This window comes from Bubalus kerabau, chromosome 1 (assembly GCF_029407905.1).
Source record: "Bubalus kerabau isolate K-KA32 ecotype Philippines breed swamp buffalo chromosome 1, PCC_UOA_SB_1v2, whole genome shotgun sequence".
Lineage (NCBI taxonomy): Eukaryota > Metazoa > Chordata > Mammalia > Artiodactyla > Bovidae > Bubalus > Bubalus kerabau.
The window spans coordinates 65,407,377-65,434,997 of NC_073624.1; the positions used below are offsets into that span (position 1 = coordinate 65,407,377).

Below are 27,621 nucleotides of genomic sequence, written 5' to 3' on the forward strand. Positions count from 1 at the left end.
GCCACTAAGCCACCTCTGTGCTTATGTATCAGGCCCGTGATCAGACCCCGCAAGTAGTTTGCCTGTTGACCTCGCCCCACCGGGCCATGTCTGCAGCTTCTCAAATACCCACTCCAGCGCCCTTGCCCTTTCTCGCCAGAGGTGTGAAACTACATCTCCCGACAGGCCGCGTGGTCCCCTTCCTTCCCCCCTCTCCCGGTCCCGAGCCATGGCAACGGCGTGACGTGGGGGTACTGGGAGCTGAGGGAGCGGCGGGAGCGGCTTCAGTTCTAAGCTATCCAGCCGCCCGGGCGGGAGCTGGGCGAGAACAGCCACCGCCCCGCGCCGCCCCTGCCCTCGCCGGCCCTGAACCCGCCCGACTGCGGCTAACCCTCCGCTCTCCCTCTGGAGTGAGGAGGGCGCGGCCGCTATCAGAGCAGAGAGGGCAAGGGAGGGTCGCGCGCATGGCCTCGGCGGGCGCGCGGCGACTCCCTGCTGGGACGCGCGCCGCGGCCCGGGGCTGCTGCGGCCTCTCCTTGCGCCCGGCTCCGCCCCCGGGCCCTCCGCGACCGCCGGGACCAATGAGGTGAGAGGGAGGTGCGGGCGTCAGCGCTGGAGCCGAGGGGGTCACCCAGGACCCCGAAGTTCCGAGGTGGAGAGTTGCAACTCTGGCTGCAAGCGCGGTGGGAGGGCGGCGGTGATCATACCCTGGGGTATAATGTGTTGCTTTGGGGAAATGCTTTTGCAAATTATTCGCGAGGCAGTCCCCGAGTCGCGGGTGCCTTGGCATCCGCCGGCTTGCGAGGCCCCAGGGGCTGTGAGGCATCCCGGGAGTCCTTGCTTTCAGCAGTAGCTTAGCCTCCAGTCAAAGGCAACTGGAGCTTCGCACGCACCCCTTTTTCCCATCTCCTCCCTCGGCACTGTCCTCAGCCGCCCTCGACCTTTCGCACTCGTGACCGCCTGGCCGGGGAGCCTGGCGGGCTGCAGCAGGTGCTAGGGGAAAAGCTGGTTTGGACGACCTTCCTTCTGGGATGCGCCCCTCTTCTTCTGCACCTGAGAATGATTGAGGACCACAAGGAAAGAATCTTGACACTGTCTCTCCTTTCCTTTTGGCCTTAGATTTCCGATGTCCTGCAGCTTCTTTTTGCCCCGGGCTCCCCAGGTCTTGGCGACTGAGTCTGGCTTACCTCCCAGCCGTTCCTTCATGGGCTTTGCTGCCCCCTTCACCAACAAGCGAAAGGCTTACTCTGAGCGTCGGATCATGGGGTGAGCATGCTCTCCTGTCCAGTATCCCTCCACATTCCTTTTCCCGACAAACAAAACACCATGTCCAGGGTAGAAGGTAAGAGTAGCCATAGTGGGCAAGATTCATCCCTGGCCATCCCACTCTCCCCAGTGGTATTACTGATCCTTTACCCTCCTTTGGCAGCCTCCCAATCTTAGTCCCCCTCTTCTTGGTTGCTGTGCAGGTACATTGTGAAACGTGACCAGAGTTGGACAATAACATAAGACAATAGGGTATTATTTCTTTACTGACCTGACTTTAGGTATTCTGAGCAAATATGAGTTAACACTTATTGAACACTTAACTACTGCTAGCAGTTAGGCTGTTCAGGTGTTTTATCACAGATTTTCCCATTTGATCCTCTAAACAAACTTATGAATCACTTACTACTATTATGATTTGCAGAGAAGATAAATGGAAACAATAATTTTCCTAGGGCCGCTTTGTCAAAAAGTTATAGAGCTGGGATCTGCGTCCCTATGTGAATCACCAGTCATCCCGGTTCTCCGGACATGACCCTTTTAAGGATCAAAATAGATAGTAAATTCAAAAACACTCTCTAAATGGCAAGACTTGAGATGCATTAACATCATGGAAATCTGGACATTTGCTCTTGCAAAATCATTCATGGGGGCTTATTTGGGATCTCTAGTTCCTGAAGGTACATGATTGGTGGGCAAAGGTATGAGGGGAGGGTGCCTATGGCAAGGAGGAACCTGAGCCAACTGGCAGCTTCTTGGCCTCTGTGACTCCTTCCCCTAGGTACTCAATGCAGGAGATGTACGAGGTGGTAGCCAATGTCCAGGAGTATCGTGAGTTTGTGCCCTGGTGTAAGAAGTCTTTGGTGGTATCCAGCCGCAAAGGTCACTTGAAGGCCCAGTTGGAGGTTGGCTTTCCACCTGTTGTGGAACGTTACACTTCTGCTGTTTCCATGGTCAAACCTCATATGGTCAAGGTGAGGCCTGATTGGGAGTGATTTATCAGGATCTTTTTTTCTGTGTTCTGTGGCATTTTTACATTTAAGGGCTATTTTGGCTTTCCTTATGATTTTTCTATCTCCATGTGTCAGATATTTCCAATATTTGAAGGAAAGGAAAATGGCTTTCAGTTCCTTCGTATAGCTTCCTACACCTGATGTAGGTCTCATTCCATTGTAATATTCTTTAACTACCTGTCTTGTTCTAGGCTGTTTGCACTGATGGCAAGCTCTTCAACCACTTAGAGACCATTTGGCGATTCAGCCCTGGAATTCCTGCCTATCCTCGAACTTGCACTGTGGACTTTTCGGTGAGTCAGGAGGCTACATAGGGCTACAACTGGGTTGTGGGGGCTGAGCTGAGGTACTATGACAGTTACTTCCCAAGTCAATGACACTCTCCACAGGGGTCAGCTTGTATCACACTTGTACTTTGTACTCAGTCCTAGGGCTTTTGAGGAGATCTAAGGAACAGGAGTGGGGGGGAGGAAAAGGCACTGAATAGTACCCTTGCATTTGGTCAGGGACTATCCAACATGGTTTTGAAGAGTTTCTGACTGTCTCTTACCCATTCCCAGATTTCCTTTGAATTTCGCTCTCTGCTGCACTCCCAGCTGGCCACCATCTTTTTTGATGAGGTTGTCAAAAAGAATGTCGCTGCCTTCGAGCGCCGGGCAGCAACCAAGTTTGGTCCAGAAACAGCCGTCCCCCGTGAACTGATGTTTCATGAGGTGCACCAGGCTTGAGGCAAAGCATTATTCCCTAGCCTCGCCTCTCCCCCCACTCCTCACCCAATTTTCTTATTTATTTGGCTCCTGTTCCAATCTGAGAGAAGAGTCCATGTTCATATTACTGTTCTCCCTCTGAAATCCCCCAAAATTGGGCTCTGAGCTGGCTAGAAATGCTGGGAGAAAGAAAAGGCAAGGAGGCATGGAAAGGAGATATGCTTAGGAAAGGGTCAGGGTTATCCTGAGAGCACCATATGCCTGAAGCCTGCCACCTTCTCACATTGAATTATAGTGGGGGCTGCACGGTTGTCTCTGAGCTCTTGTCAAGGTGCCTTAGTGTCTGACCAGGGGAAGAAAGCTTTTCTTAGGACTGAAGAAATTGAACTCTTTGTTCTGACACAGAGCTACTGGGTGGTCAATAACCTTGCCTGCCTGAAATGCCTCAGGAGATGCCTGAGATCTGGCCCCAGCTTGAAATCCCTATGACCTTACTTCCATGCTGCCTGGCTAGTGGAGAGCAAGGGACTTTCTCAGCCATCAGTGCCACAGGGGCAAGGAGCAAAAGAGCACTGAACAGTTGTACTCCTGGGCTGTCTTCTACCTGGCCTGAGTTTTTATAAAATTTCAATAAATTAATTGTGACAGTGTGAATCTGGCTTTTTTATATTGCTTCTTGGGGGAATAATGTAGATATAGCAGAGCAGAAGAAAGTCATGGCTTCCTTTCCTAGGGGAGCGAAGGTGCAAGAAGGCCTCTTGGACATAGCGTCCCTGCTAACTATAGTAGCACATTCTACAAGCCAGGACCTAGTACCCACTCCCTTGCCTATTTATAGACTTTTTCAGAAGGTCAGTTGCAGCAGGAGTCTCAGGACAGAGTAATCTGGTCTCAGACCTCCCATATAACTGATGCCCTCCAGACCACCTCTTATTCTGGGGGATCTGTAAGGGAGGCAGCAAAGAAGGATCGACATTCCACAAAGCTCCAGAGCCCTCTGGAGGGTCAGATCCGGAGTCAGCTGTCCTACCCTAACTGCCCTTGGTATAGTTTCCTTTCACCCACTGGGCTGGACCAGCTTCCTTGGATTAGTCACCTAAGCAGTTGTGAGGTCTCGGCTTTAGTCCTTGAGTGTTCTACTTTACAACAAATTTAGGAAGGATGGAGGCTAAAGGTCAAGGACTTCTAACCATTAAGATAGCAGCAATCTTCTTTGGAAATCTCACAGGGAACCTGTCTTCTGATTAGGTTAAGTGAGTGCCAAACATGCCTAAAGATAAAGAGATGCACAGGGTAACTTATAACCTACTAAGTCTAGGATCTTGCTAGCCAGACTCCTTACCTCAGAATGGAGACTCTTCTAGGCCTCATTAATAGGCTCAAGCATTGTTAATAAAAACATTTATTTTGCATTTTATACAGAACAACCTGGAGTCTGCATCATGACAGTTACCCAAGGGTTTACAGACAGTATTATCCATCTCAACAGCATGGTTCTGAGGATTAGGGATCCACACAAACACAGGCAGGAGTTGCAAGAGAGGAAGAGGGGCACAGCAGGAGTGTATTTTTAATCCTTTCTTAAAAAGGCAGTAGAACCTTGAGTCACTTGAAACCTGTGCATATGGGGCTTCTAAAACAAACAGTGTACTGTGAGCTCTTGGGGAAGGGACAGGATAAGAACCTTGATAAATAAAGGGATATTGGCTTGTGGCAGGGGATGAGGAAGGAGGTTTACTATTTTTAATGTCCTCAGCCCCAGCACCTGATAGTCAAAGGAGACCATGTCCAATCTTAAAAATCATTTCCCTGTTCAGAAAGAGGTACTAGTACTCCTAGGATCAGGCCATGAAGATATCATGCTGGTCTTTCCTAAGTCCCTGTTCTATAGCCCATAGCATATTAAAGGGGAAAAAAAAAAGGTCAGAAAGTAGTGGTTTGTGTTCCAAGGAAGTAAAAACTTAGTTCACATTAAGCACTGATAAAGCCAAATAACTAGGAAAGACCACATAGTAGACAGTGCTGTATATACCTGCTGAAAAGAGGTCTCTAGGAAGGACCAAGACGGGAAGGTCCACAGCAACCTTGGCTTGAGGTGCAGCAGGTATAGAAAATCTGGAAAGAGGTGAGTATTCAAGTAATGGGGAATAGAACACTCCTAGATCTTAATTTTAATAGGATAATTTTAAAAAAGAAAAATAAAAACCAAATATTGGTTGCCAGTCAACAACAAATACCATGGCCTTTATGATCATCTGGTAGCTTAACCAAAAAAAAAAAAAAAGGCCATAGCATCACCAATAGATCTTGCTAGGAAGTCTCTGTGTGCATGGGAGAAGTTAATGGGGCTTAGTACAGCTGACAATCCAACATGATTCCTATGGAAACAGAAGGGGTAGAGTCCTGGTTTGCTGGCCTATTAAAGGTGGACAGAGTAGAACCAAAAGTTCTGAAGTGATGGCAAATTCTCTGCAACCAGCTTTGACCTAGGGAAAGAGGAGCCAGATTCCCACTCTGAAGATGGGGTGAGGTGAAACCTAACCCACACTACATGCATTAGTCCTGGTCATCCTACAGTTGGTGGGCAACTCACACCAGGCAGGGGAAGGGAGCTGGTCAGGGAAGAACGGGTTACTTTTCTTTTAAAAATCTTAATTTATATTTTAACCTCAGACTTATCATCAGTGCCTCAGATCCAATTTAATCTTAAGTCTCTAAAAGCCCCGAAACAAAAGTATACTTTTTTTTTTAAAGATCCCTCACTCTCTGGTGGATAGTTTCCTCCCCATCTTCAGTTTCACCCTGACTTAGAGTCCACAAACTTCATCAGACCATCTGTGCTCATGGACTTGGGTCTCTCTAAAGGGAAGCCTAGGGCTCGGCTCCAAATGAGCTGTGCTAATACACCTAGTGCCCGTGATACCCCAAACAGGACTGTGTAGTAATTCATCTCCGTCATGCCGTAGTACTGTAAGGTAAAAGAGAAAAAAGTTGTGTTAAAGGCCCACGGGTAGTTGCATGTACAAGTCCAGGGTGATTAAAAGCCTTAACCCAATTAGCCTTAAATAGAAATGATTGGGAAAAGTATAGCAACTGCATTCTGAAAGGAAATCATCATCCCTTCCCTCCAGCCCCCACTTTCTACACCACAGGCAACTTTATCAACAGGGTTGAGGAAGGAGGTGTGAGAGCCCTGGCTCTGACTAGGGAGTTGATTTTGTGCATGGCAGAGAACAGTAGGATATGGTATAAATTAGAGGAAAGCAGGACTCACCTGGAGCAGCACCCCGCTGTGAGCATCTACATTGGGCCATGGATTCTTTGCCTTGCCCTGCTCTAGGAGGATATTGGGCACAATCTTGTACAGCTGAGCAACCAGCTTGAACATGGGGTCCTGAGGCAGGTGTTTCAGAGCAAACTCTCGTTGACAGGTATATCGTGGATCAGTCTTCCTTAGTACTGCATGGCCATAGCCCGGGACGACCTGCAAAGGATGGGGTTGGGGGAAAACCAGTTGTATTCTCAGGCATAAATTTTTGTCTTTTCTAAATTCTTCAGGGCAGACAAATGGAAAAGAAATCTCTAATTTAGGAAGTTATCTCATTGTTTTCTCCTTCCTTCTTTCAATTTATTGAACTTTAGTCTTGGCTTCTTTCTTAGTTGCTAAGTATCTCTGCTCACCCGTCCTGAGTTGAGTGTGTTCCAGATGTAGTCTCGTAACTTCTCATCTGACACATCTTTGCCAACTTCCTTCTGAAGTTGTGTCAGCCAAACAAGCACTTCCTATGGGGAAGGTTTAGAGAATAAGAGTGTCAATGTATACGCCAAGAGAGAATGCCAGGATCAGAAACAAAAGCATGCCAGTAGAAAAACATGGAGCAGGAGAAGAAGAGTCTTACCTGATTTGCCAGTCCATGCAGGGGCCCTGCCAGCCCATTCATGGCTGCTGCAAAGGACAAATAGGGGTCTGAAAGGGCACTGCCCACCAAGTGGCTGGTGTGGGCACTTACGTTGCCACCTTCATGGTCACTGTGGGGAAGAAAGGAGAATAAAGGCCCAGAGAAAGGGGAAAAAAGGAGCAGACTATGCTAACAGGGACCTTGCTGTTCTCTTACTGTCACATACTTGCCTAGCTGTGGGTTCACACCAGCCTAGAGCCAGTCATTTATACATAAGCTCTTGTAAGAGATGTCCCAAAGTTATCATCAGCCTTTGTTCACTAATCCACAGAGCTGGAAAGGTTATTGGTTGATGATGCCCAACCTGTGTGCCATGCTCCCTGACTTTCACTCAAGCTTTAACAGCAATGGCCAGAAGAGGGAGCTCCTGGAAAGCCAAAGGGCTCACCTAACGCGAACAGCTAGTTCTTTTTCCTAGCTAGAAGCACTAGCTTACTGTGTGTGTGGTTATAGTAATTTCACTAGACCTCTTGTGCCTTTACCAGACCCCTTTCATGCTTTGTATCATTCCATATTCTGTGCTTCCGTCTCCTTGCTGCCTACCACCTGTTCCCAAAAGATGAGAATGTTAAGGAGCTTTTTCTTTTTTTTCTCTTGGTGCACTGTGTGGCATGCAGGATCTCAATTCCCTGACCAGGGATTGAACCCACACCCTCTGCAGTGGACGTGCGGAGTCTTAACCACTGGACTAACAGGGAAGTCCCAAGGAGTTTCTCTTAATATTCACCACCAATCCAGCAACCTGGTGGCTGGGTCTCCCTCACCTGTGGATGGTGAGGTACAAGCGCATGAGCTCCGTGAACTGAGCGTCAGTATAGCCTAACATGTTGGTGAAATTGTGGGACCAGTCCAGCTTAGGGTCAATGGCCCCAATACTGCTGCCCTCTCGGTACAGATTCCGGTAGATCTTTGCTGCAACACAAGGAAGCTTTGCGATCAGATCCATACAGTCTTCGTAAATCAACTGATGAGGAGAAAAGGAAAATGGAGAAAAAAGAAGAGGAATCATCAGCAAAAAACAGTTAGGCAGGGATAGTGTCTCTTCTCCATGGACTGGGCTTTTTGGATTGATATGGATATTTGGATTATATGCTGGGTGGTTATATATGGAGTAAATAACAACAATGACCATGTAACTGAGTAACTGTTATGACCCAGGTACTGCATCAAGGGAGTTACACATGGTATCCCATGTATATTAAAATATTATTCCCAGTTTTTCTCCATTCTACAAAATATATAATGACCTTCATTTTACAGAAAAGGGAACCAAACCTCAGAGCATTCAGTCAATGCCAAAGTCAGATTTCCAACCCTTACATGTTTAAACATGATCTTTTCCACTATATGACTTTGCACTCAAAGAATATGCTAAGACATTAGGTTATTTAATAATTCTATGTTCCATCTTTCAAAGAAAATTTACCATATATGCTAAGGGTCAAACAGTGACATTCAATCATTAGTTATTAACAAAGGCTTCCATTTTTAAAGTATTTACTATGTAACAGGTACTGTGCTAAATAGATTATTTTCAGTTTTTTCTTTTCTTACAATAGTCCTGTAAGATAACATATCCCTCATTTGTAAAAATTGGGGCACAAAGTTACCCACTCAGCTAATAAGCATCAATCTAGCTTAAATTATTAACTCATGGCTATGCTTGTTTCATCTATACCCTTACTTTCCCCTCTCATCTCCCAAATTATTGAGTGAATCCCAGATATCATATATAACATGTAAATATTTAGGCATGTATCTCTAAAAGATAAAGATCCTTCATAATCAAAATCACAAAACCATTATCCCACTGAAAAAAATTTAACAAATCTTCAATATCATTAACTAATCAGTACTGAAATCCCCTCCACACCTCATTCATTGATTAAAGCTCCCCCTCATTTGTTTGTTTTACTGAAAAATAGCCTATATTACAATTGTCTGATGTCTCTGAAGTAGTTTTTAATCAATTCAAGTTCCCTCTTCTGCTCTCCTTTTTTTATTTTGCAATTTACTTGTAGAAAATCAGCCTCATTTGTTCTGGAGAATTTCCCTTAGTTTAGATTTTGCTGGTTATATACCTGTGATGTCATTTAACATGTCCTTCTGTCCATTTTATTTCTGACAAATTGATAAGAGATGGAGGCTTGAGCAGATTCAGGTTCAATTTTTTTTTTTTAGCAAGACTTTTTGATAAATAGCGCTATGTTCATTTATTAAGAGCAACATATAACATCTGGTTGTCTTTTTGTGATGTTAATGGTTTGCTCAACTTTTATGTCTCAATTTTATCTTCTCATAGGGATTTTAAGTTCCTCTAGGGAGGAACTTAGTAGTTTTTTTTTTTTGGCCATGCTGCACAGCTTATGGGATCTTAGCTGACTGACCAAGGACTGAACCTGCGTCCTCTGCAGTGGAAGCAGAGTCCTAACCACTGGATTGCTAGGGAATTCCTATTTTTTCTGTTAGTAACAAAAAAATTGGGGAATTCCTTGGTGGTCCAGTGGCTAGGACTCGGTGTTTTCACTGCCAAGGCCTGGGTTCAGTTCCTGGTTGGCTTCAGTTCCTGCAAGCCATGAGGTGCAGCCAAAGAAAAAAACAAAGAAATTTCTACTTTCAGTCACAGTACATAGGAACCATGGAGAAAATACTTGCTGAATGATATTATATAGTGCTTGTTCTATCAAGCTAACTGGCTAGATGTTCCTGTAAGAAGTCATGAGGTTTTAGTAGTTCTGCTGGAACAAAGAACAAAATCTATAATAAGTATCTTAAATGAGATAATCTATGTGAAGTCATCTATTACTCAAGTACTCAGCATTGAATTTTGTCAGTGCCACCAAGAGTCAATAAGAACACTGCCAAAATTAAGCTACTTGAAGCAAGAAGTACTTAGCTAACACAAGTTCTCAGGAGATTACTTACATGATAATCATACTATTAACCACACCTCCTTGCAGATTTACATCCCCCAAGGAAGTAGATGTTTTCCAGAAGTATGCATAAACGATATGCAGCTCTAAGGGACCTGGATCAATTAGCAGAATGCCAAGAACAACAAGATCCTGGGCTAGGCCAACTGGCATCTGTGGACTATGTACTAATTTTCATAATTATTTGTGAAGTATGAATGACCGATTCATAAAGAAACTACAAAAAGATTGTTTCAACCTCTACCACTGAAGATGAAGTTTATGAAGCAGCTAGTATCAGACCAGGTCTGACAGTGTGGGATCTTTACCCTGCTTTTTGTAGTGGGAAAGCTGTACTGTCAAGAGATTCAATAGATAAACACACGGACAGAGAACTCCTTATTTCTTTTTTTTTTTTTTTTTAGTTCTACCAGTTTATTGCTACCAACCCGTGACCCTCCACCCTCATGCACACATGCTCTGTCATGTAACCCCATGGACTGCAGCCTGCCAGGCTCCTCTGTCCATGGACTTTTCCAGGCAAGAATACTGGAGTGGGTTGCCATTTCCTTCTCCACTTATTTCTTCTTTAATAAGCGAATAAGACTGAGGTGCTACTTAGCTACTGGTACTAACTCATTCTTCATCTTTAAACCCTCAGAAAAAAAAAAAGACAAAATTTGCCACCACCACATCTGCCTGGAATAAAGGTAACAAAACTGGCCATAATCATCACTGTGATCCAGCATCTCTAGGGCTAGAGAAATTCTGGCCAAGTACTTAGCAAGCAATCATTTAAAAAAATTTTTTATTGGAGTATAGTTGATTTACAATGTTGTACTACTAATAGCTATCAATCATTATTAAGAGGACACAGAAAACAAAGAGTCAGTATTAATGGTGAAGAGACCCTAGAGTGAAACAAACTCAAGTCTCAACTTGGTCTCCACCAGCTACTACCTGCATGACCCTGGGCGTGCTACTTTATTTCTCTCATCTTCAACTTTGCCATTCAGTAAAATGAGAATAAACAGTAAGGTCTACCTCATGGGGTAGTTCTGATGATTAAATCAGATGAGTATAAGCATTCAAGCTGATGCTTTCAAGAGTTGTTTGTTAGGTGTTGGAATGACAGCTTCAAACCCTACACATACTGTTCATAGGCCTTACTACAAAAACCTGATCTGTCAGCTACTTTGCAAATTTTACCCAATCCAACAGTATGTTAAGGCTACCTCACAGTTAAACAGCTTGTGCATCAGAGTAATCTCCTAGTCACAAGTGAAGTTAAGTCAATTATAAAAAGACCTAACTCTTTCACCTCAAGAGAGTACACTAGTTATCTAAAGTCATGTAAACTGCTATGAAAGGAAAGCTGTAGGCAGATCATCCATTGAGATATATGTAAAACAGCATGAACTGATAATTCTAGAAGAGACTTAGATCACATGTACTCTTTAACATAAATTTTTAAACAGAAATAACCAGTTGAACACTGTCTTGTAATTCTACTTAAGCAGAATAGTAGAATAGTGCTTCAATGACCTTTTAGAGAGATATAAGACATGGCAGCAAAATAGCACCAAGTTCCACTAGAGCAATTACTGGAGCTAACTTTTGTTCAGTATGAACTTTATTAGACACACATCCTGAGGCTGACAGAATTATCAGTAATGCTTACAAATACTCTCAAGGTTGGTAAAGTCCTGAAATACAATCTTTACCTCAAGACAGCCACCCTCAAATGACATCTCCCAAGAGGTAGCAGAACAACCAACCAATACCTGTACACTGAATCGGAGGCAAGAGCAAGCAGAGAACAAGATTCATCTTCCTGATTCAATAAAGGACAGTGTGAAGCAGTGCAGCCTGTTTGGATACCTGGGAAATATCTTATAGGTATTTACTGCAAAGTATGAAGAACTCTACAATAGTCAACACAACAGCATCATAAGTAGTAACAGGCACTCCTGAATGGTCAATTTCTAACAAACAAGTTTTAAAAGAAATGTTGGGCTTGATTTAACTTTTTCTGTTATGGTGACCCACACAGATAACAATGACTTGAAACAGCATTTTAAAAAGAAAATGAAAAACAATATATTCAGATTATACAACCTTCTGAATCTGCTGATTTGTGATTTCATAAATGCTTGTGGATATGTTTAGTTTGCATCATTCCTATACCTTTTTCCTCAAAGCCAACCAGACTAGTATCAATTGCAAACTTTCTCTCCCTCTTTCCCTCAATAGCACTCAGTTCTGCATACACAGCTGGCACTGAGTAAACACTGACCAATCAAATGGAGTGGGATTTGCCAAAACCCCAAGGAGATTTCATCAGACAAGTGGGCCATACTATTCTATGAATAGTATGAACTCACAGTGAACTCTTTAGGGGCCTTCTGGTCAAAAATCATTTAGTGCATCTGCTTTGCTAAAAGGGACTTTTCCATTCCTATACTACCTGTCTCTAAATAAGAAACAAACAAACAAAAAGAGATGTCCTTCTGTAGACCTAGCCAGATAAATTGTACTTTACCCAGTATTTGTGAGGTATTGGAAAGAGGAGAGCAGGAAGTGTGTCCTGTGCACTAGGATAAGGCCCAACAATCTTCTCATACTCTCACAATAGAGTTCAAACTGTGAAGTCACACTGTGTTTTCAGAGAATAAAGCTCATTTGCTTTTTGCATCCTCATTCCAGGATACTAACTACCCTTCCACTCCTGACAGGTATCTGGAGTGGCTTAGCCCAAACTGTGGCTGACGGCAATCAGTCCTTCCTAGACTCCAAAATTGCCTTAGGTGCCATTCTTCCAACTTAAAAAGGTTCTCATTTGAAGAAGAGGAGAAAGGATCTTTTGGGGCCAGGGTATGTCTACTCTGCGAAACCTTCCTCAGGGACCCTGCAATTAAAGTCACACCTTTTTCAATATTCCAACAGTGCTGTGTACATACCTCTATTATAGCAAGATTACTGAACTGTAATTCCTTTTTTACGTGTATATCACCCTTACTAAAATCAAAAACCTTGGTGATAGAAAGCATGCTTCATTTATCTTTGTAATTTCAATGACCCATAAAAAGCAACCCTACAATAAAATTTTGTTAAATCAATCTTTGGCATAACTCAGGGTAGTAATTTTCCTAAGGATTCTTCATTCCTTTTTCTTTCTTCGCACTCAGGTCCTTTGAATCTCTATCAAACATCAATCATCACAGCAAAGTTTCCTACCTCCCAGTACTTGGTTCGGTTGACACCCTCTGAATATGCTCGGGCAAAGTTACTTTCACTGTTGAGAGCTGTAACAGCTGCACTGAGCTGAGGCATGGGGTGTAGATTAGTGGGAAAGTTGTCCAGCATGGTGACCACGTGGGAAGGCAGAGCTGCCCTCTTTGCCCACTCCTGTGAGAGCCAAGATACCTGTGAAAAGGAAGACATTGCTCATAACACTAGACAAGGAAAAAAAAGACAAATAAAAAGACAACAGGGGACTTCCCTGGTGGTCCAGTGGTTAAGAATTTGCCTTCCAATGCAGGGGACATGGAAGGGAACTATGATCCAACATGTTACTGGGCAACAAAGCCCACGTGCTGCAACTGGAGAATAGAGAAGCTCATGTGCTCTAGAGCCTGTGTGCCACAACTAGAGAAAGCCTGCGCATGGCACAGCACAGCACAGCCAAAATTGAAGAAAATGACAAAAAAAAAAAGACAATGAGTATTCCCTGGTGGTCCAGTGGTTAGGACTCGGCGCTTTCACTGCTGGGAGCCTGGGTTGAATCTCTGGCTCTGAGCAACTTGCAAAATGGTAACAAAGATCTTGCAAGCTGCCTGGTGTGACCAAAATAAAAAATTTAAAGAAAATGAAAAGATTGACCTCAAGTAAATAAAATCCAAGAGATTTCAATCCAGTCCGCTTACAAAACAGAACTCTGCTCTGATTTCCTTCCCCTATCACCCATAACCAGAATAATATTAAGTGCTTGAGATTAGAAAAAGGCAAAGGAGGGGAATGAGAAGGGCTAATGTCCTTCTGCTTACCTGTTCCTCTGTTGGGATTTGTCCAGTTACCAGCAGCCAAAATAAGCCCTCTGGCAAGGGTTCTTCACCCCCCTTAGCCTTTGGCAGCAGTTTCTGGCATTCAGGGATGCTGTAGCCTCTAAAACGGATGCCCTTGAGGGAGAGGAGTAAGGATTACAACTCAAAAATCACATAAATTGACTGATCTCACTTTCTTCAGACCTGTCAACAAGTTACAACTTTCAAAATGTAAATCTTTAGGTAACTTACTCTTGCTTTGTACTTTTACTAGTTGATATATTTAAAAGGTAAAGTTATTTTTCAGCTATTCCATATGTACCTATTTTCACCTTCCAAAATATATAGGTATGTGCCCTATTTTGTTCTCCTCACCCTTAGTGATTTAATCCATGGTGTGCACAACTCAGTAAAGTCAGTGATTACTAGTGATCGACAGGAGGTCTCTTACCTCATCAGGATCAAGAACTGATGTTTCATATACCAATCCCTTCATGCCTCGCATGCCACCATACATCTAAAGAAAAGAGGATGTAACAAGTTGTCCAAGTAATTCAGGCAAGAGCTTGTTAGAGCTTCATGGGATCTGGGGGAGGAAATTTAGTCTCTGACTTGCAAAACTTTGGGTGATTTCTGAGTTAACTTTCTATAGAAAGTAATTTTGAAAGGAAGACTGCTAACGCTGGAAATGAATTTTTTAAGTTGAGAAATCACTATCTTTAGTTAGTGTTTCTGCCTGTGCTCCCTTTTGTTATTTTTTTCTCCTGTCTGCTCTTCTCCCCTCATTCCCACCAACCAAAGTAAACAGAATGGGATTGACTATATGGAAAGAAGATGGAGACCAATGGCTAAACAGTGTTATGAAATTATCATCTGAGCTGCTGAGATTCTCAGAACTGAAGAAAAACCATCCTAAAGCTGTTCTATAAGGCCAGCTAGAGCTATGGTCTAACTGGATGATCAACTCAGAGACAGAGAACCTTGGGCCCAAAAGGATTGGGAAAAGTAATAGAAACTTCATTCATCCTTTCCCATACATGAATTAGGTTAGCCTCAACTATGAAATCTGTGGAAGAGAACAGTCTAATTTCTAACAGACACCATTAGCTTCAACATTTCCCTATGTGGGGCAGAATGCTCTGAATGGTCAGTGAGGAGGGTGGTGCTTCTGCCCCAGCGTGGTGCCGAGCTCCTTTTCCAGGCAAAACCCCACAGCCCTCACCATGTCCACAGTGATCTGGCCCACCACCGTCTTGCCATGTTGCTGCCTGAAGGCCTTCACTCTGGTCTGCTCCTTAGGTATCAGATCAGCCAATATGTCTTTCAAATTCTAAAAAGAGAAGTAGAGAGGTTAAGTGATGATCAAAATATTGATTATATTTCTGCCAAGTTGATATGTTAAGACTGCTTTTTAGAATTTGGCTTTCTCTGTCAGGGAAGCCTGGTCAACTGCTCTGTACAGATGAGGGTAAAAGAATCAGGCAGAGGAAGAAGGGAATGGGGAGTTGTTTAATGGGTACAGTTTCAATTTGGGAAGACAAAAGTTTTGGAGATGAATAGTGATGATGTTTGCACAATAATGTGAATTACTTAACTACCCCTAAACTATAAACTTGAGAACAGTCTATTTTCTAATGAATACCATAAGCTCCAGCATTTCCTTTTATGGGACAGAACGCTTTGAATAGTCGGTGAAGAGAATGGTACTTTGGTTGAAGTACATTACAGAGCTACTTTTTTCCAGCCAAAATCCCACAGCCCTTATCACGTCCACAGTGATTTAGCTATCTTAAAATAGCAGTAGTAATAATGGCTATAACAGGCTATAACAAGAGTCTTGGTCACCTCCAGGAGACACTTGGGATAATGATAAGAGCCTGGATGGTAGCCCACCCCAGGGTCCAGCTGCCTCAATGATCCTCAGTCCTCTTTCCAAACCTTACCGTGGAAGAAGCACTGGCATGCCGGGCAGCAAGAACAATACAGGATGCATTCTGCAAAAAAAAACACAAAACCTTATACAACCGTCCTCCTTCCTAAGTATTAACAAGTAATTACAATGCCTCAACCTCTCTCTCTTTATTTTAGCCTCTGTGGACAGTTTGACATATGAAAGCTGTATAAGGCCTTGAGCAACCTGGAAAGAATTTCCAGTATGGAGGCAGCAGCTTCATCAGCACTCCCCGAAGAGCCTCTCCCATCACCTGGGTTCTAAGGGCTGGGCTTTGTTAGGCATGAAGGAAACGGCAGAGAGGCAGTTGTTAAAGTACCCAGTCCTTCAAAAATCTAGCTTTCCGTAGCTCTGAGGAGCCCTGAGAAAAGCAACGAGGAAACTGATCAATCCCTTAACCAGGCTGGTAATCTCTCTTTAGCACCTAGTCCTCTGGCAGCACTTCAACCTCTCCAGTCTAGGAGAGTCCAGAGGGGAAAGCAACCTTTTACAACACTACCTGAAATGCTCCTGGAAAAAGCGTGGAGAAGACAGGATATCTACAAAGTAACAATCAGAACGCTCAATGACAGCAATGGAAACTAGAAAACTGGTAAGTTAGCTTTAACATACTGAGAGAAATTACTAGACTTGTGTACCCAGGTGAGAAAGAAAAAACTCTTAAAGGAGGTGAAATAAAGACATTTCAGGTGAACAAAAGCTGAGAGTTTATCACTTACACACCTGTACCAAACAAATTTTTTTTTAAATTGAGGTATAATTCTTGTACAGTATTCTGTAAGTCTCAGGTGTACAACATTATTCATAATTTTTGAAGGTTACATTCCATTTATAGTTATTGCCCCACTTCACTCTCCCCATTGGCACCCATTAGTTTATTCTCATATCTGTATTTTTCTTTGTTATATTCACTAGTTTTCTTTTTTAAATTCCATGTAAGTGATAAACAGCATCTGTCTTTCTGACTTACTTCACTTCACATGGTACACTCCAGGTCCATCCATGTTGCTGAAAATGGTAAAATGTCATTCTTTTTTATGGCTTAGTAGTATTCCATTGTGTATATAACACACACATCTTTATCCATTCATCTCTTGATGGACACTTAGATTGCTTCTGTATTTTGTAGCTAGGCTATATTTTTCTATATTTAGAGATCGTTTTTTCCCCCCAAGAAACACAACTTTCTATGAAGATTGCTGAGTTGCAACAGAAAGTTCAACACTGCCTTTGAAAAAGACAACCAGTTGTACTACTACCAAGTTGTAAGGACTTAGGCAAGGAGGCTGACTTTTCTTCACGAGATTATTCTGAAGATAAAATTAAATAGTAAAAATAAGCCCCAGGGTCCTCATCTATAAAATGGCGCTGATACCCACTATATCCCACAGGGCTGTCTTGTGATGATTAAATTACAATGGACGTGGGAGCACTTTGCAAACTACAGATCACACACACACACACACACACACACACAAACCATGTAGCACGTCTATACCTCTCCTTTTGCCAAAAAGTCAGACACACTTTTTTAAGTAACTACAGTCATCCCTCGGTATTCAAGAGGGTATTGGTTCCAGAACCTCCCCACCCTCAACAGATACCAAAATCTGAGGAAGCTCAAGTTTCTTACATAAACTGGTGTAGTATTTGTATATAACCTATGCATATTTTCCCATATACTTTAAGGTATCTCTAAATTACTTATAATACCTGCTACTGCTAAGTCACTTCAGTCGTGTCTGACTCTGTGCGACCCCATAAACGGCAGCCCACCAGGCTCCCCCATCCCTGGGATTCTCCAGGCAAGAACACTGGAGTGGGTTGCCATTTCCTTCTCCAATGCACAAAAGTGAAAAGTGAAAGTGAAGTCGTGTCCGACTCTTCGAGACCCCGTGGACTGCAGCCTACCAGGTTCCTCTGTCCATGGGATTTTCCAGGCAAGAGTACTGGAGTGGCGTGCCATTGCCTTCTCCATTATAATACCTAAAGCAATGTAAATGCTATATAGTTGGAAGTACAAAGTAAATGCTATGCCAGTAGTCAGCACATGGCAAGTGCAAGTTTTGCTTTTTGGAACTTTCTGGAATTAAAAAAATGTGTTTGATCCACAGGTGGTTGTACCCACAGGTGCAAAACCCATGGATACAAAGGGCCGACTGTACTGCGTTGCTGTCTGATTGCGCTGGAAATCATTTGAACTAGTGGTATTGTATAAATTCCAAAACACCACATGCTTAAGGTGAGACTGAGTAGTGCCTGAGGCTTTTAGAATTTCATACCCCTCTTTCTGTTGGGGCAGGAGGAAGAAATGGAAAGGGAAGAGACCCTTCAGAAAACTTTATTTTAAAAAGAATCAAAAGAAAGAAAGAGAAGTCACTCAGTTGTGTCTGACTCTTTGTGACCCCTGCCAGGCTCCTCCGTCCATGGGATTTCCCAGGCCAAGAATATCCAAAGCTAAATTCAGAGAACACAAGGCAAGCTAATGTGGCCTTAAAACAAAGGGGGAAGGCCTCAGATTGTTAATGAGGGCTGCTTGCGACTCCTCTCATTAACTTTCTAAAGAATCTCCTCTAGCTCAGTGAGGACCATTTGGGCAGAAAGTACACAGCACAAATAGCTGTTTAGCCTGTTCATCCTACATGGGGTGAATGGGAGTGCACCCAGCACTCAAGAAATAACTATTTCCTTTATCTTACTAGTCATCCAAAAGTGAACAAGGGAAAACCTTGAGTGGGTTCAAACTACTCTTCTACAGCACTTTCCATGTTCAAGCTATCCCATGCTCCACGGTCCCACAGATCCCCTATTATAGAAGCCCTATCTCCTGGAGACCACATCAGCACTCAGCAGACCCTTTAATTGTGGGTAGTTGGTTATGTGGGTTTGCTTTTAAAGAGGCTATAGGGGAACATACCATCTGAGAGAAAAAAGAAGTTGAAATCTCTCCATAATGATACTTTTTTCACTTCTAAAACATCTTTAAGTTTCTATAATGGCTGGCTACTTCACTGGCAAGAGGAAGACATTATAAGAATAGTCTAAGGTTAAATCTTAGGCATAAGAAAAAAAAAAATGTATCCAAGCTAAGCTGACAGAATGAAAGCCTGATCTTAAGATGAAAATGAAATTCTCTCAGAATGGAAGTCTCTCTTCCACCAATATGCCTGTATGAACATAAAACAAAAACAGTTTTTTCCCCTTATAAGAGAGAACTACTAGAATCAATGAGCTTCCCTCTCCTTTTACTTCACTTAAGGTTAAAAAAAAAAAAAAAAAAAAGGAAATCAGAAAGAAAAGGGTGGAAGGTCAACTAACAAGGCTATAAGAATGCAACATCATTTAAAGGCATCAGATGGAAAGTATTACCATACTTGCACCACCAGCAAAGTCTTAATTTCCTTTGTAGAGCATGTCTTTGCCATTTAATGAGGCACCTCAAAGTAACTTGAGGAGAGCTGATCTCAGCTGTCCCTAATCTCCATCTGCAACACTTCTTAGCCAGATCTCCAATTTGCAAAAATAATGCTAGTGTGTGAATAGCATGGCTATGTAGCTCCAAAGTGAAGGTAGAATATTCTGTTCCTACTATACTTCTGGTTGTGTGAGCCTAGCCAAGTTATTTAATCTTTCTGTGCTTTAATTTCCTTATCTCTAAAATGTAAACAATCTACCTGAAAAAGAATTCAGAGTAAAGATAGTAAAGATGATCCAAGATCTTGGAAAAAGAATAGAGGCACTGATCAACACACTATAAATGTTTAACAACAAACTAAAGAACAAACAGATAAACAATAAAGTTTAAGTTTAGTCCTGTTCAACTCTCTGCGACTCCATGGACTGTAGCCTACCAGGTTCCTCTGTCCATGGGATTTTCCAGGCAAGAATACTGGAGTGGGTTGCCATTTCCTTCTCCAGAGGCTCTTCCCTACCCAGGGATCGAACCCAGGTCTCCCACATTGTAGGCAGACGTTTACCATCTAAGCCATCAGGAAAGTTAAACAGATAAACAATACAATAACTTAAATAAAAAATACACTAGAAGGAATCAATAGCAGAATAAGTGACACAGAAGAAACAGATAAGTGAGCCTGAAGACATGAATGAAAAAAAAAGAAATGAGGACAGTCTGAGACCTCTGAGACAATATTAAATGCACAAACATCCGCATTATGCAGGTCCCAGAAGGAGGAGAGAGAGAGGACCTGAGAAAATATTTGTAAAATGGAAATAACTGAACCTACCTCAAAGCACTGCTAGGAGGATGAATTAAGTCAATATTTATGAAGCACTTACGATCATGCCTGGCACACAGCACCAAGTGCTCTATATTTGTTATTTAATAAATATAGAAAATTAAATAGTATGGCTACTTTCCAGCACTCTTCAATGTCAAGTTTAGTCATATTTTAGCTCACCCTGCAGCCTAGGGGGAAAAAAAAAACTGAAGAAATATGAAGGATTTTAAAAACAATCAATATGGGTAGAATATTGGAAAAAATTCAGGTTAGGATACCTTTACCTAATGATGTAGAAGACAGAGCACATGGCTTGGAATTAGGAAAGGAAATCTGGGTTCCAGTCCCAGCTCCATTACTAAATAACTGAGACATCTAAAGCAAAACTACTACTGTTTCCCTTGCCCTCTCCACTTCTAGGATAACACTCAAGCTACTTGGCTCCAAAGTCTGATCCTAAGGTTCCAACAAGGACATATATATAAAGGTACATAAAAACCTTGCTATTTAAAAAATATGACTGCCTGGCCAGCAATATTACCATTACCTGGAGCTTGTCAGAAATGCAGAATCTTGGGTGTCACCTCAGACCTACTGAATCCAAATCTGTAGTTTAACAAACTCACTAGGTTGATTCCTATCGACAGTAAGGTTTGAGAAACATTCATGATTTAAAGTGTTAAGCAAGGAAGCAGAGGGGAGAACACCAAGAGTCTAGGATGTGGTGTTATTAAGAGTCAAGTCCTAAATTCAGGTCCTGCTACTATCCTGCTGTGTTACCATGGCTCTAAGACCTAACTTCTAGTTTCAATTTTGACATCTCAAAATTGGTAATAAAGCCAATTTCAGGGTAGACAAGTGGACTACATGAAATAATTTGCATGTAAGCATCTAGAACAGTGCGTTCTGCATAGCTGAGATCAGTAAACATGTTTCTTAGTTATGTGCAGGCTTGTTACCTACCAACTTGTGTCACAACTCTCTTGTGGAGCTGGATCCCAGGAAAGAGACAGTCAAGTCTGAGGAAGGGGTGAGTGAATAATTCCCTGTAGTTGAAGAACAGGAAATAAAGCCCCAACTTTCTGAAGGGCTTCCTGACCAAGCGAAGAGTCTCAGGGAGAGGAAACAAATTTAACTAACTATAATCTACCAGCAGGAGGTGTTAGAGGGCTGTTGTACCTTAGGCTACATACCTCATCTCATCTACCTCCTGGCTACCAGTGAAAGCTGCTAAATGGCTTTGGTACAGTGCATTCAGGCTATACTCACAGATAGAATAGGCCAGCTTACAAATCTCTGAGTCATCCCCGAACTTTCAACTCCTAGCTCCTCCCCCCAATTCTGGAGGTGTGGCAACTGAGCTTTGGCTTTTGGTTACATGCCACGTGTGGAGTCATCCTACAGGAAAGGCGGCTGTCAGGTGAATCCGGGAATCATCTGCCTCAGTAGGTCAGCTGCTTCATGGGGAGAGACGGTAGGAGCTACTTCCAAAGACAAGGGCCAGGCTCACAGCTTCTGTCTGCCAGAATTCTCTACAGGGTGGTGGGAATTACCATCACTAAAAGGCTTTTTCAAACCCCACATGCTGCCATCCCATGCCAATAACTTTTAGTGAGCTGGCTATTACTGATAGAAATGGGCTGCAGCTGTCAAATGTGCTATGCTAGGATAGAAAAATACAATTAAGGGAACCTCTATCTTAAAAGGCCAAGGGAGGAAAAGGACAAATAAAACATGCAGGAAATTCTGCCAAAGATTTGCTTATAATACTTTAGGGTATTGGCCAAGTCCCTTAACAAAAATCAATTAAAACTACTCCCTTCTCCCCCAGATTCTGCAAACAGTAGAATCCCATTTGGATAAGCACTTACTTAATAATGTAGTTATTTCTCTCTTATTCCTCTTAGCCTATTATCATCATTGATCCATATCTAGGACCCTTACTCTACAAGGGAAAAGCCAAATTTCCTTCAATACTCCATCAAACACACATTCAGAACATGTCCTGGCACATATCCAGGAGCTCCAACATCAAATTTGTGAGCCTACAAACTACTGTGTATAAAATAAATAGGCTACAAGGATATGTTGTATAGTATAGGGAACATAGCCAATACAGAATAATATTTATAAGTGGAATATAATCTACAAAATTGTGAATCACCATGTTGTACACCTGAAATACTGTAAATAATCTACACCTCAATTTAAAAATTAATTAAAAAAAAACTTGTGAGAGATGCTCCTGATTTTATTAGCGCCCTTGTCCAGTAACAAAAGATCAGAGCTTGCCAAGCCAGCAGAACTGGCTTAGTTGATGAAACAACACAATTCTCTAATAACTGCAAGAAAAAGCTTGTGCTATGAAGGCTTCCAGTGCAGAAGAAACAACTTGCATTAAGTAAAAATGAACACACGCAGGACAAAGACTCCTCTCTCCCCAGAACCAGGTCAGAGAACTCAAGCCATTTAACATCTGTGTTTCACAAGGGTAATACTGGAAGTCTACCCGCACTACTTGGTCAGGCCACTTAATAGCCTGAGCAGAGAAATCTTTAGATTTTGTACTCTGATGCCCTTCATACTCACAAGAATTCCCTTAATAATTCTGCCCAACTCCCATTGTCTAACAGACCCTTCTCTAAAGGTTCGCTGATTATTCAATGAAGAAGACTGCAAAGGACACCAATTCAGCCTCAGGAAAGAATTGAGTCCTAATTTTTCTTTTAGAGAAATTCTTATTGTTCTTTAATAGTTGCTAAACACCTATCTAGAGAAAATAGTCTAAAACAGACTACAGCTACTTTTGAAGTCATTTAAAAATAATAACTAGTTAGGGACTTCCTTGGTGGTCCAGTGGTTAAGAATTTGCCTTGCAATACAGAGGACGCAAGTTCAATCCCTGGTTGAGGAACTAAGATCCCACTTGTCAAGGAGCAACTAAGCTCATGTGACACAGCTAGAGAATCTGTGCTAGATTCTGTGTAGTGCAACCAAGACCTGATGCAATCAACTAAATACATATTTATTTAAAAAATCACTAATTTAAAAAAAAGCCCAACACACACACACATATATATTAAATATAGTTATAAGCAAAAAGGACTGCATGTGGCTTTATTGGCCCAACAGGAGGGGATCACCAAGCAGTCAACTGAGACACTTGAAAAAATACAAATTTCCAGATCCACCCCACCTCTGCTGAACCAGAATCTGCATATAGGATTCATAAACGTGCAATGTAAACAAGCCACCCCAGGTGATGATGCTCACTGTGAACTTACTTACAGATCTTTTAAAATGATAACATGTTAAAAGAAACAGGAATTCAGGCAATTTCAGGGAAGAACTGAAAAACAGATCCTAAGATCTGCTGCTAAAGTTGTCTCTCTACTGGTTTTAATTTCACTCAAATCCTATTCAACTCTATTACATAAGGCCCCAAAAACAGGGCAGAAGGAATTACTCTGTGGCTTTAGGAAGCTCCACCAAGTCTGGTTTCCCGCCTCCTGCCCACTTGGAATGTCAGCCTTCCCTTCTGATTACCTGCTTAATCCCTGCTTATCTCAATGCCTCCCTACACCCATGCATTCAAGGGCTACCAATCTAAAGACCATCAGGAAGAACAAATACAATCACTCCACCACTAGCACAGGATGAGGCATCGCTCTCCACTGTTCATCTTTGATTCATCTTATAAGCCATCAGGCAGTTGCCATCACTTTGGGTAGCAGAGAATCAAAGAAGTTTGAGAGTTTGCTCTTAACAAGCTTTGGGCTTTAAGCTTAACTAATATTTCAAAGGACAAAACTGACTCAATTGTGTAGAACCCAGTTTCAGGCTTGAATTTACAGAAGAGATGTGTAGTGGTGTGGGCTTGCTGTAAAGTGTCTTGAAAAAGTCTAGAAATAATCTAGAAACACTTTTGGATTGACTTAACTAAAGTTATCAAACAGCTTAGAGGAATAATTCTCAAAGATACAAGAAGTAGGGCTGTCTGTCACTTTGGTATTAAGAATGCAGAAGTTAATTGGTGGATCTACTCTAATTCCCAACTCAGATCACCTATGAAAAGACAGCACAAAGCGAAGGCACCCACAGCTAATACTAAAGCCATTGCTTACTAGAAATTCGTTCAGATAAACAAGAAGTCAAATAACCTTAAGGCTTTGAATGAGGTGGTCTCTTCAACTCAGGTGCTCATTAAATTACCTGACAGTGGGCAGGGTGGAACAACAGAACAATAATTAGCATTTGTGTCTCCTAGCAAGGTTAAACAGAGAAGGCAATGGCACCCTACTCCAGTACTTTTGCCTAGAAAATCCCATGGACGGAGGAGCTTGGTAAGCTGCAGTCCATGGGGTCGCTAGAGTCAGACATGACTGAGCGACTTCCCTTTCACTTTTCACTTTCATGCATTGGAGAAGGAAATGGCAACCCACTCCAGTGTTCTTGCCTGGAGAATCCCAGGGATGGGGGAGCCTGGTGGGCTGCCGTCTATGGGGTAGCACAGAGTCAGACACACTAAAGCGACTTAGCAGCAGCAGCAGCAAGGTTAAAAAGTTTTCTCAGAAAAGTGAATTACACCTGACTTTGAGAATCAAAGTGGTAGGTACTATTTTTGCCTTCTAAAGTCTACCTTAATAGCGAAGGAAAAACTGAGCACCATTAAGCTGTAGGCTAATCTGCAAAGTTCAGGCAGGTGCTAGCAATGCTGTCAGATTGAAAGACTTCTTGGTATTCTGGCTATACTGCTTAGATCTCAGGAAGTTTCCACTGCTTGGTCTGTTGAGCTTTGTTATAAAGGTTGAAAGCCTTCTAAGGGCTTCCAATATACAGGTTTCTAGGATCCTCAGGTCCAACAAGAAAGTAAACAAAACAATACTGATCACTACAATTAGGTTGCCTTGTCAATTCAAAAACTTTCTGAGTTTCTTTCCCCAGAGGTTTAAGATAAAAACTAAATTCAAATGTAATTCCAAAGGCAGTTTCAAACTGTAGAGTTAGCAGCTCTGGAATGAGCTAATTATAGTATCTCCTATTCTGCCAAAACACTATCCAGAACTTGCTTCATTTCCCAATAGGTTTCCTTTCCCTGTTCCCTGGTAGTGGAAGGAACTACCATCAAGTAAGACAAGTATCTCCTAAATGGCCAGCCTCCACCTTGCTGCTGCTGCTGCTGAGTACCTGGAAAAACCTGTAAATGCTACAGGCTTTACTTTAACTGCCAACCATTCAAGATAACACACTGTAAGCCAAAACTTTTCTAGGTTTTTCCTTTCCTCCCCTTAGGTGCTGGCAGCTTTAATTTGTCTGCAGAAGAAAACAGTGTAAGTTCTTTGCAAGAGTCAAGGTCACTTGTGGGACTGTCCCTGCTTGGATTAGAAGGCTGGGACCCCTCAGCACACCAGTCTTTCTGTTTAAAGGACCCAGTTACCCAGAGACAAAAGTAATTTTGGCAATATGAAATTGAAGACATTGTGTAAGCAACAATATTCCTTATGATCCCAACAACAACAAAAGTCAAATAAAGGGTCCCCCATGGGACTTCCCTGGTGGCTTAGACTCCACGCTCCCAATGCAGAGGGCCTGGATTCCATCCCTGGTCAGAGAACTAGATTCCGTGTGCTGCAGCCAAATAAATTTTTAAAAAGTAAAAGGGCCCCCCAAAAGAGGAACCTTTCTTGGGTAGAACATATTTAAAAGCAACAGTAAAACTTAAGCGAGCAAGTAGTAGGACGTAACCTTGGAATTACTATCTCCCGCCCAGTTATCTTCACTTATCAGCCTGCAGTTTATAGGAACAAGTTTTCCTCAATCACATGCGATAATCATGCAGAAGGTTCTACACAAGCCCTCCACCCCACCCAAGCTCCTCCTACATAGAGTAACTGCAAAAGTCCCAAGGACAAAGAGGACCTGAGTCGCATTCCTCCAGAAGGAACTGCTATGCTTGGTCACTAAAGGCTTAAATAACTGGGCTGGAGAAATGGAAGCCGGCAGTTTTGAAACTGTCAAGGACCTCTCTACCCAGTCGAAGCTGAAATTAGCCACGGCTCCAGCTCGGGCCCAGGATAGAGTGAGCACATCTGCTCACCCTTGACACTTCTCTTAGCCAGCCCTTTCTTCCAAACAGGCTCTTTCCCTAATCCCAGTGGAATACATCTATGTTCTTCACTCCTTTTTCCAAGGCCAAGCACCCCCGCCTCTTCTACCCTTGACACGCGGGGTGACAGCTCGGTCCGGCCTCCCCACCGGCCCAAGACCTCAGGCCTGGGCGGGCAGTACTCACTTCACCCGCAGTGGGCCGGAAGGCACATAGCCCTGGGAGCTCCAAGCAGAGCAGGCGGCCAGCCAAGCGCAGGGCCCCTTTAAGACGCGCTGGGGTGCGCCTGGGTAGGGGAGGGAGACCCCGGGCTTGAGGGCCTGCAGTCGCCTCAGCCCCACCCTGGAACGGCGCGGTCCCTCCTAGATGCTCACCTTAGCTCCGAATAGCCGGGCGGCCGCAGTGAGTAAAGCCATGGCGGGCGAACTCGGGGATCTGTCAAGGAGGGAAGAAGGGAAGAGAGCTGCGGCAGGAATGGGAGGCGCCGCCGCTGCACTAGAGGCCGCGCGGACGAGGGGAACAAGGTTGAAAGGAGGAGGCTGAGGGAAAGAGTAGATGAGCCGGCGGCGGCGCCCAGCCCGGGGTCCTCGGTGAGGCCCCGCCTACCGCCCGGAACCCGCTCCCGCCCCCTCTCAGGGGACACGCCTCGAGCTCGGCCATTGGTCCAGTGTGCGTGGGGGGGCGGGTCCTAAGCCATTGACAGCAGTTGTGGCGGGGAGGATTGGACCGTCCGAGGTGGGCTAATTGAGGGTGGATGGGCGGGGGGAAGCGTGTAGGTGGTTAAGTATGTGCCTGAGAACTCAGTTAACTTCCTTCTTAGGCTTTTCCCCTTGCCCTTAACACGTTTAGGGTTAACTGTAAGGTGGCTGTTAGAAAAAAAAGCTCCAAGGCCTTTGACCTTTGAAAGGGCCTCCGAAGCCAACCCCTTAATACTATCACGGCAACTGATCGTACTCCATTGGCATGCTTTCTTGATCAATGTCATTGGTTAATGACTTAATGGCAATAGAGGTGACATCATGTGGACACAGGCTATGATGCCAGAATTAGCTACTTGGAAATCATTTGAGGTAAGCAGAAGGCGTGGTATTATAGATACCAACAGATCCCAAAATGTGGAGAAGGAAAGCAAAGGCAGGAACCTGAATATCGGGTGGTCTTCGCCAGCTGTCAGTTCTGTGATTAGTGCCAGGAAACCCAAGTCTTACGAAGTGTTATTTGCTTAGTCGTGTCCTACTCTTTGTGACTCTATGGACTATAGCCCGCCAGGCTCCTCTGTCCATGGAATTCTCCAGGCAAGAATTCTGGAGTGGGTTGGCATTCCCTCCTCCAGGGGATCCTCCTGACCCGGGGATCAGAACCCAGGTCTCCTGCGTCACAGGCCGATTCCTTACCATCTGAGTATCAGACAAAGCAACTCCTACAAAGGCCCCCTTAATGTGAGGGC

At 43.3% G+C, this 27,621-nt stretch overlaps 2 protein-coding genes across 6 annotated transcripts; one reads left to right on the forward strand and one right to left on the reverse strand.

The window, feature by feature from the left end:
• The first annotated feature begins 238 nt into the window (after positions 1 to 238).
• Positions 239 to 21,372, forward strand: COQ10A (coenzyme Q10A). Of its 4 annotated transcripts, XM_055577924.1 has the most exons (6): positions 239 to 565; positions 1,099 to 1,245; positions 2,027 to 2,219; positions 2,450 to 2,551; positions 16,252 to 16,422; positions 17,945 to 21,372. In XM_055577924.1, exons 1-5 carry the CDS (start codon positions 444 to 446, stop codon positions 16,378 to 16,380), a joined length of 693 nt encoding a protein of 230 aa, XP_055433899.1. In that variant the 5' UTR covers positions 239 to 443; the 3' UTR covers positions 16,381 to 16,422; positions 17,945 to 21,372. The 4 variants fall into 4 exon arrangements, with proteins under 4 accessions (XP_055433899.1, XP_055433913.1, XP_055433894.1 ...); XM_055577938.1 differs by lacking the exons at positions 16,252 to 16,422; positions 17,945 to 21,372 and adding an exon at positions 7,542 to 10,515 and having other exon boundaries at positions 241 to 565; XM_055577919.1 differs by lacking the exons at positions 16,252 to 16,422; positions 17,945 to 21,372 and adding an exon at positions 2,819 to 4,519 and having other exon boundaries at positions 241 to 565.
• On the reverse strand, positions 4,350 to 26,684 carry CS (citrate synthase). 2 transcript variants are annotated; one of them, XM_055577905.1, is made up of 11 exons: positions 26,549 to 26,684; positions 15,823 to 15,873; positions 15,102 to 15,209; positions 14,331 to 14,396; positions 13,883 to 14,014; positions 13,074 to 13,262; positions 7,689 to 7,888; positions 6,865 to 6,994; positions 6,647 to 6,748; positions 6,240 to 6,449; positions 4,350 to 5,933 (listed from the first exon to the last, which is right to left on the reverse strand). In XM_055577905.1, exons 1-11 carry the CDS (start codon positions 26,588 to 26,590, stop codon positions 5,763 to 5,765), a joined length of 1,401 nt encoding a protein of 466 aa, XP_055433880.1. In that variant the 5' UTR covers positions 26,591 to 26,684; the 3' UTR covers positions 4,350 to 5,762. The 2 variants fall into 2 exon arrangements, with proteins under 2 accessions (XP_055433880.1, XP_055433884.1); XM_055577909.1 differs by lacking the exon at positions 26,549 to 26,684 and adding an exon at positions 21,338 to 21,511.
• Positions 26,685 to 27,621: the final 937 nt, after the last annotated feature.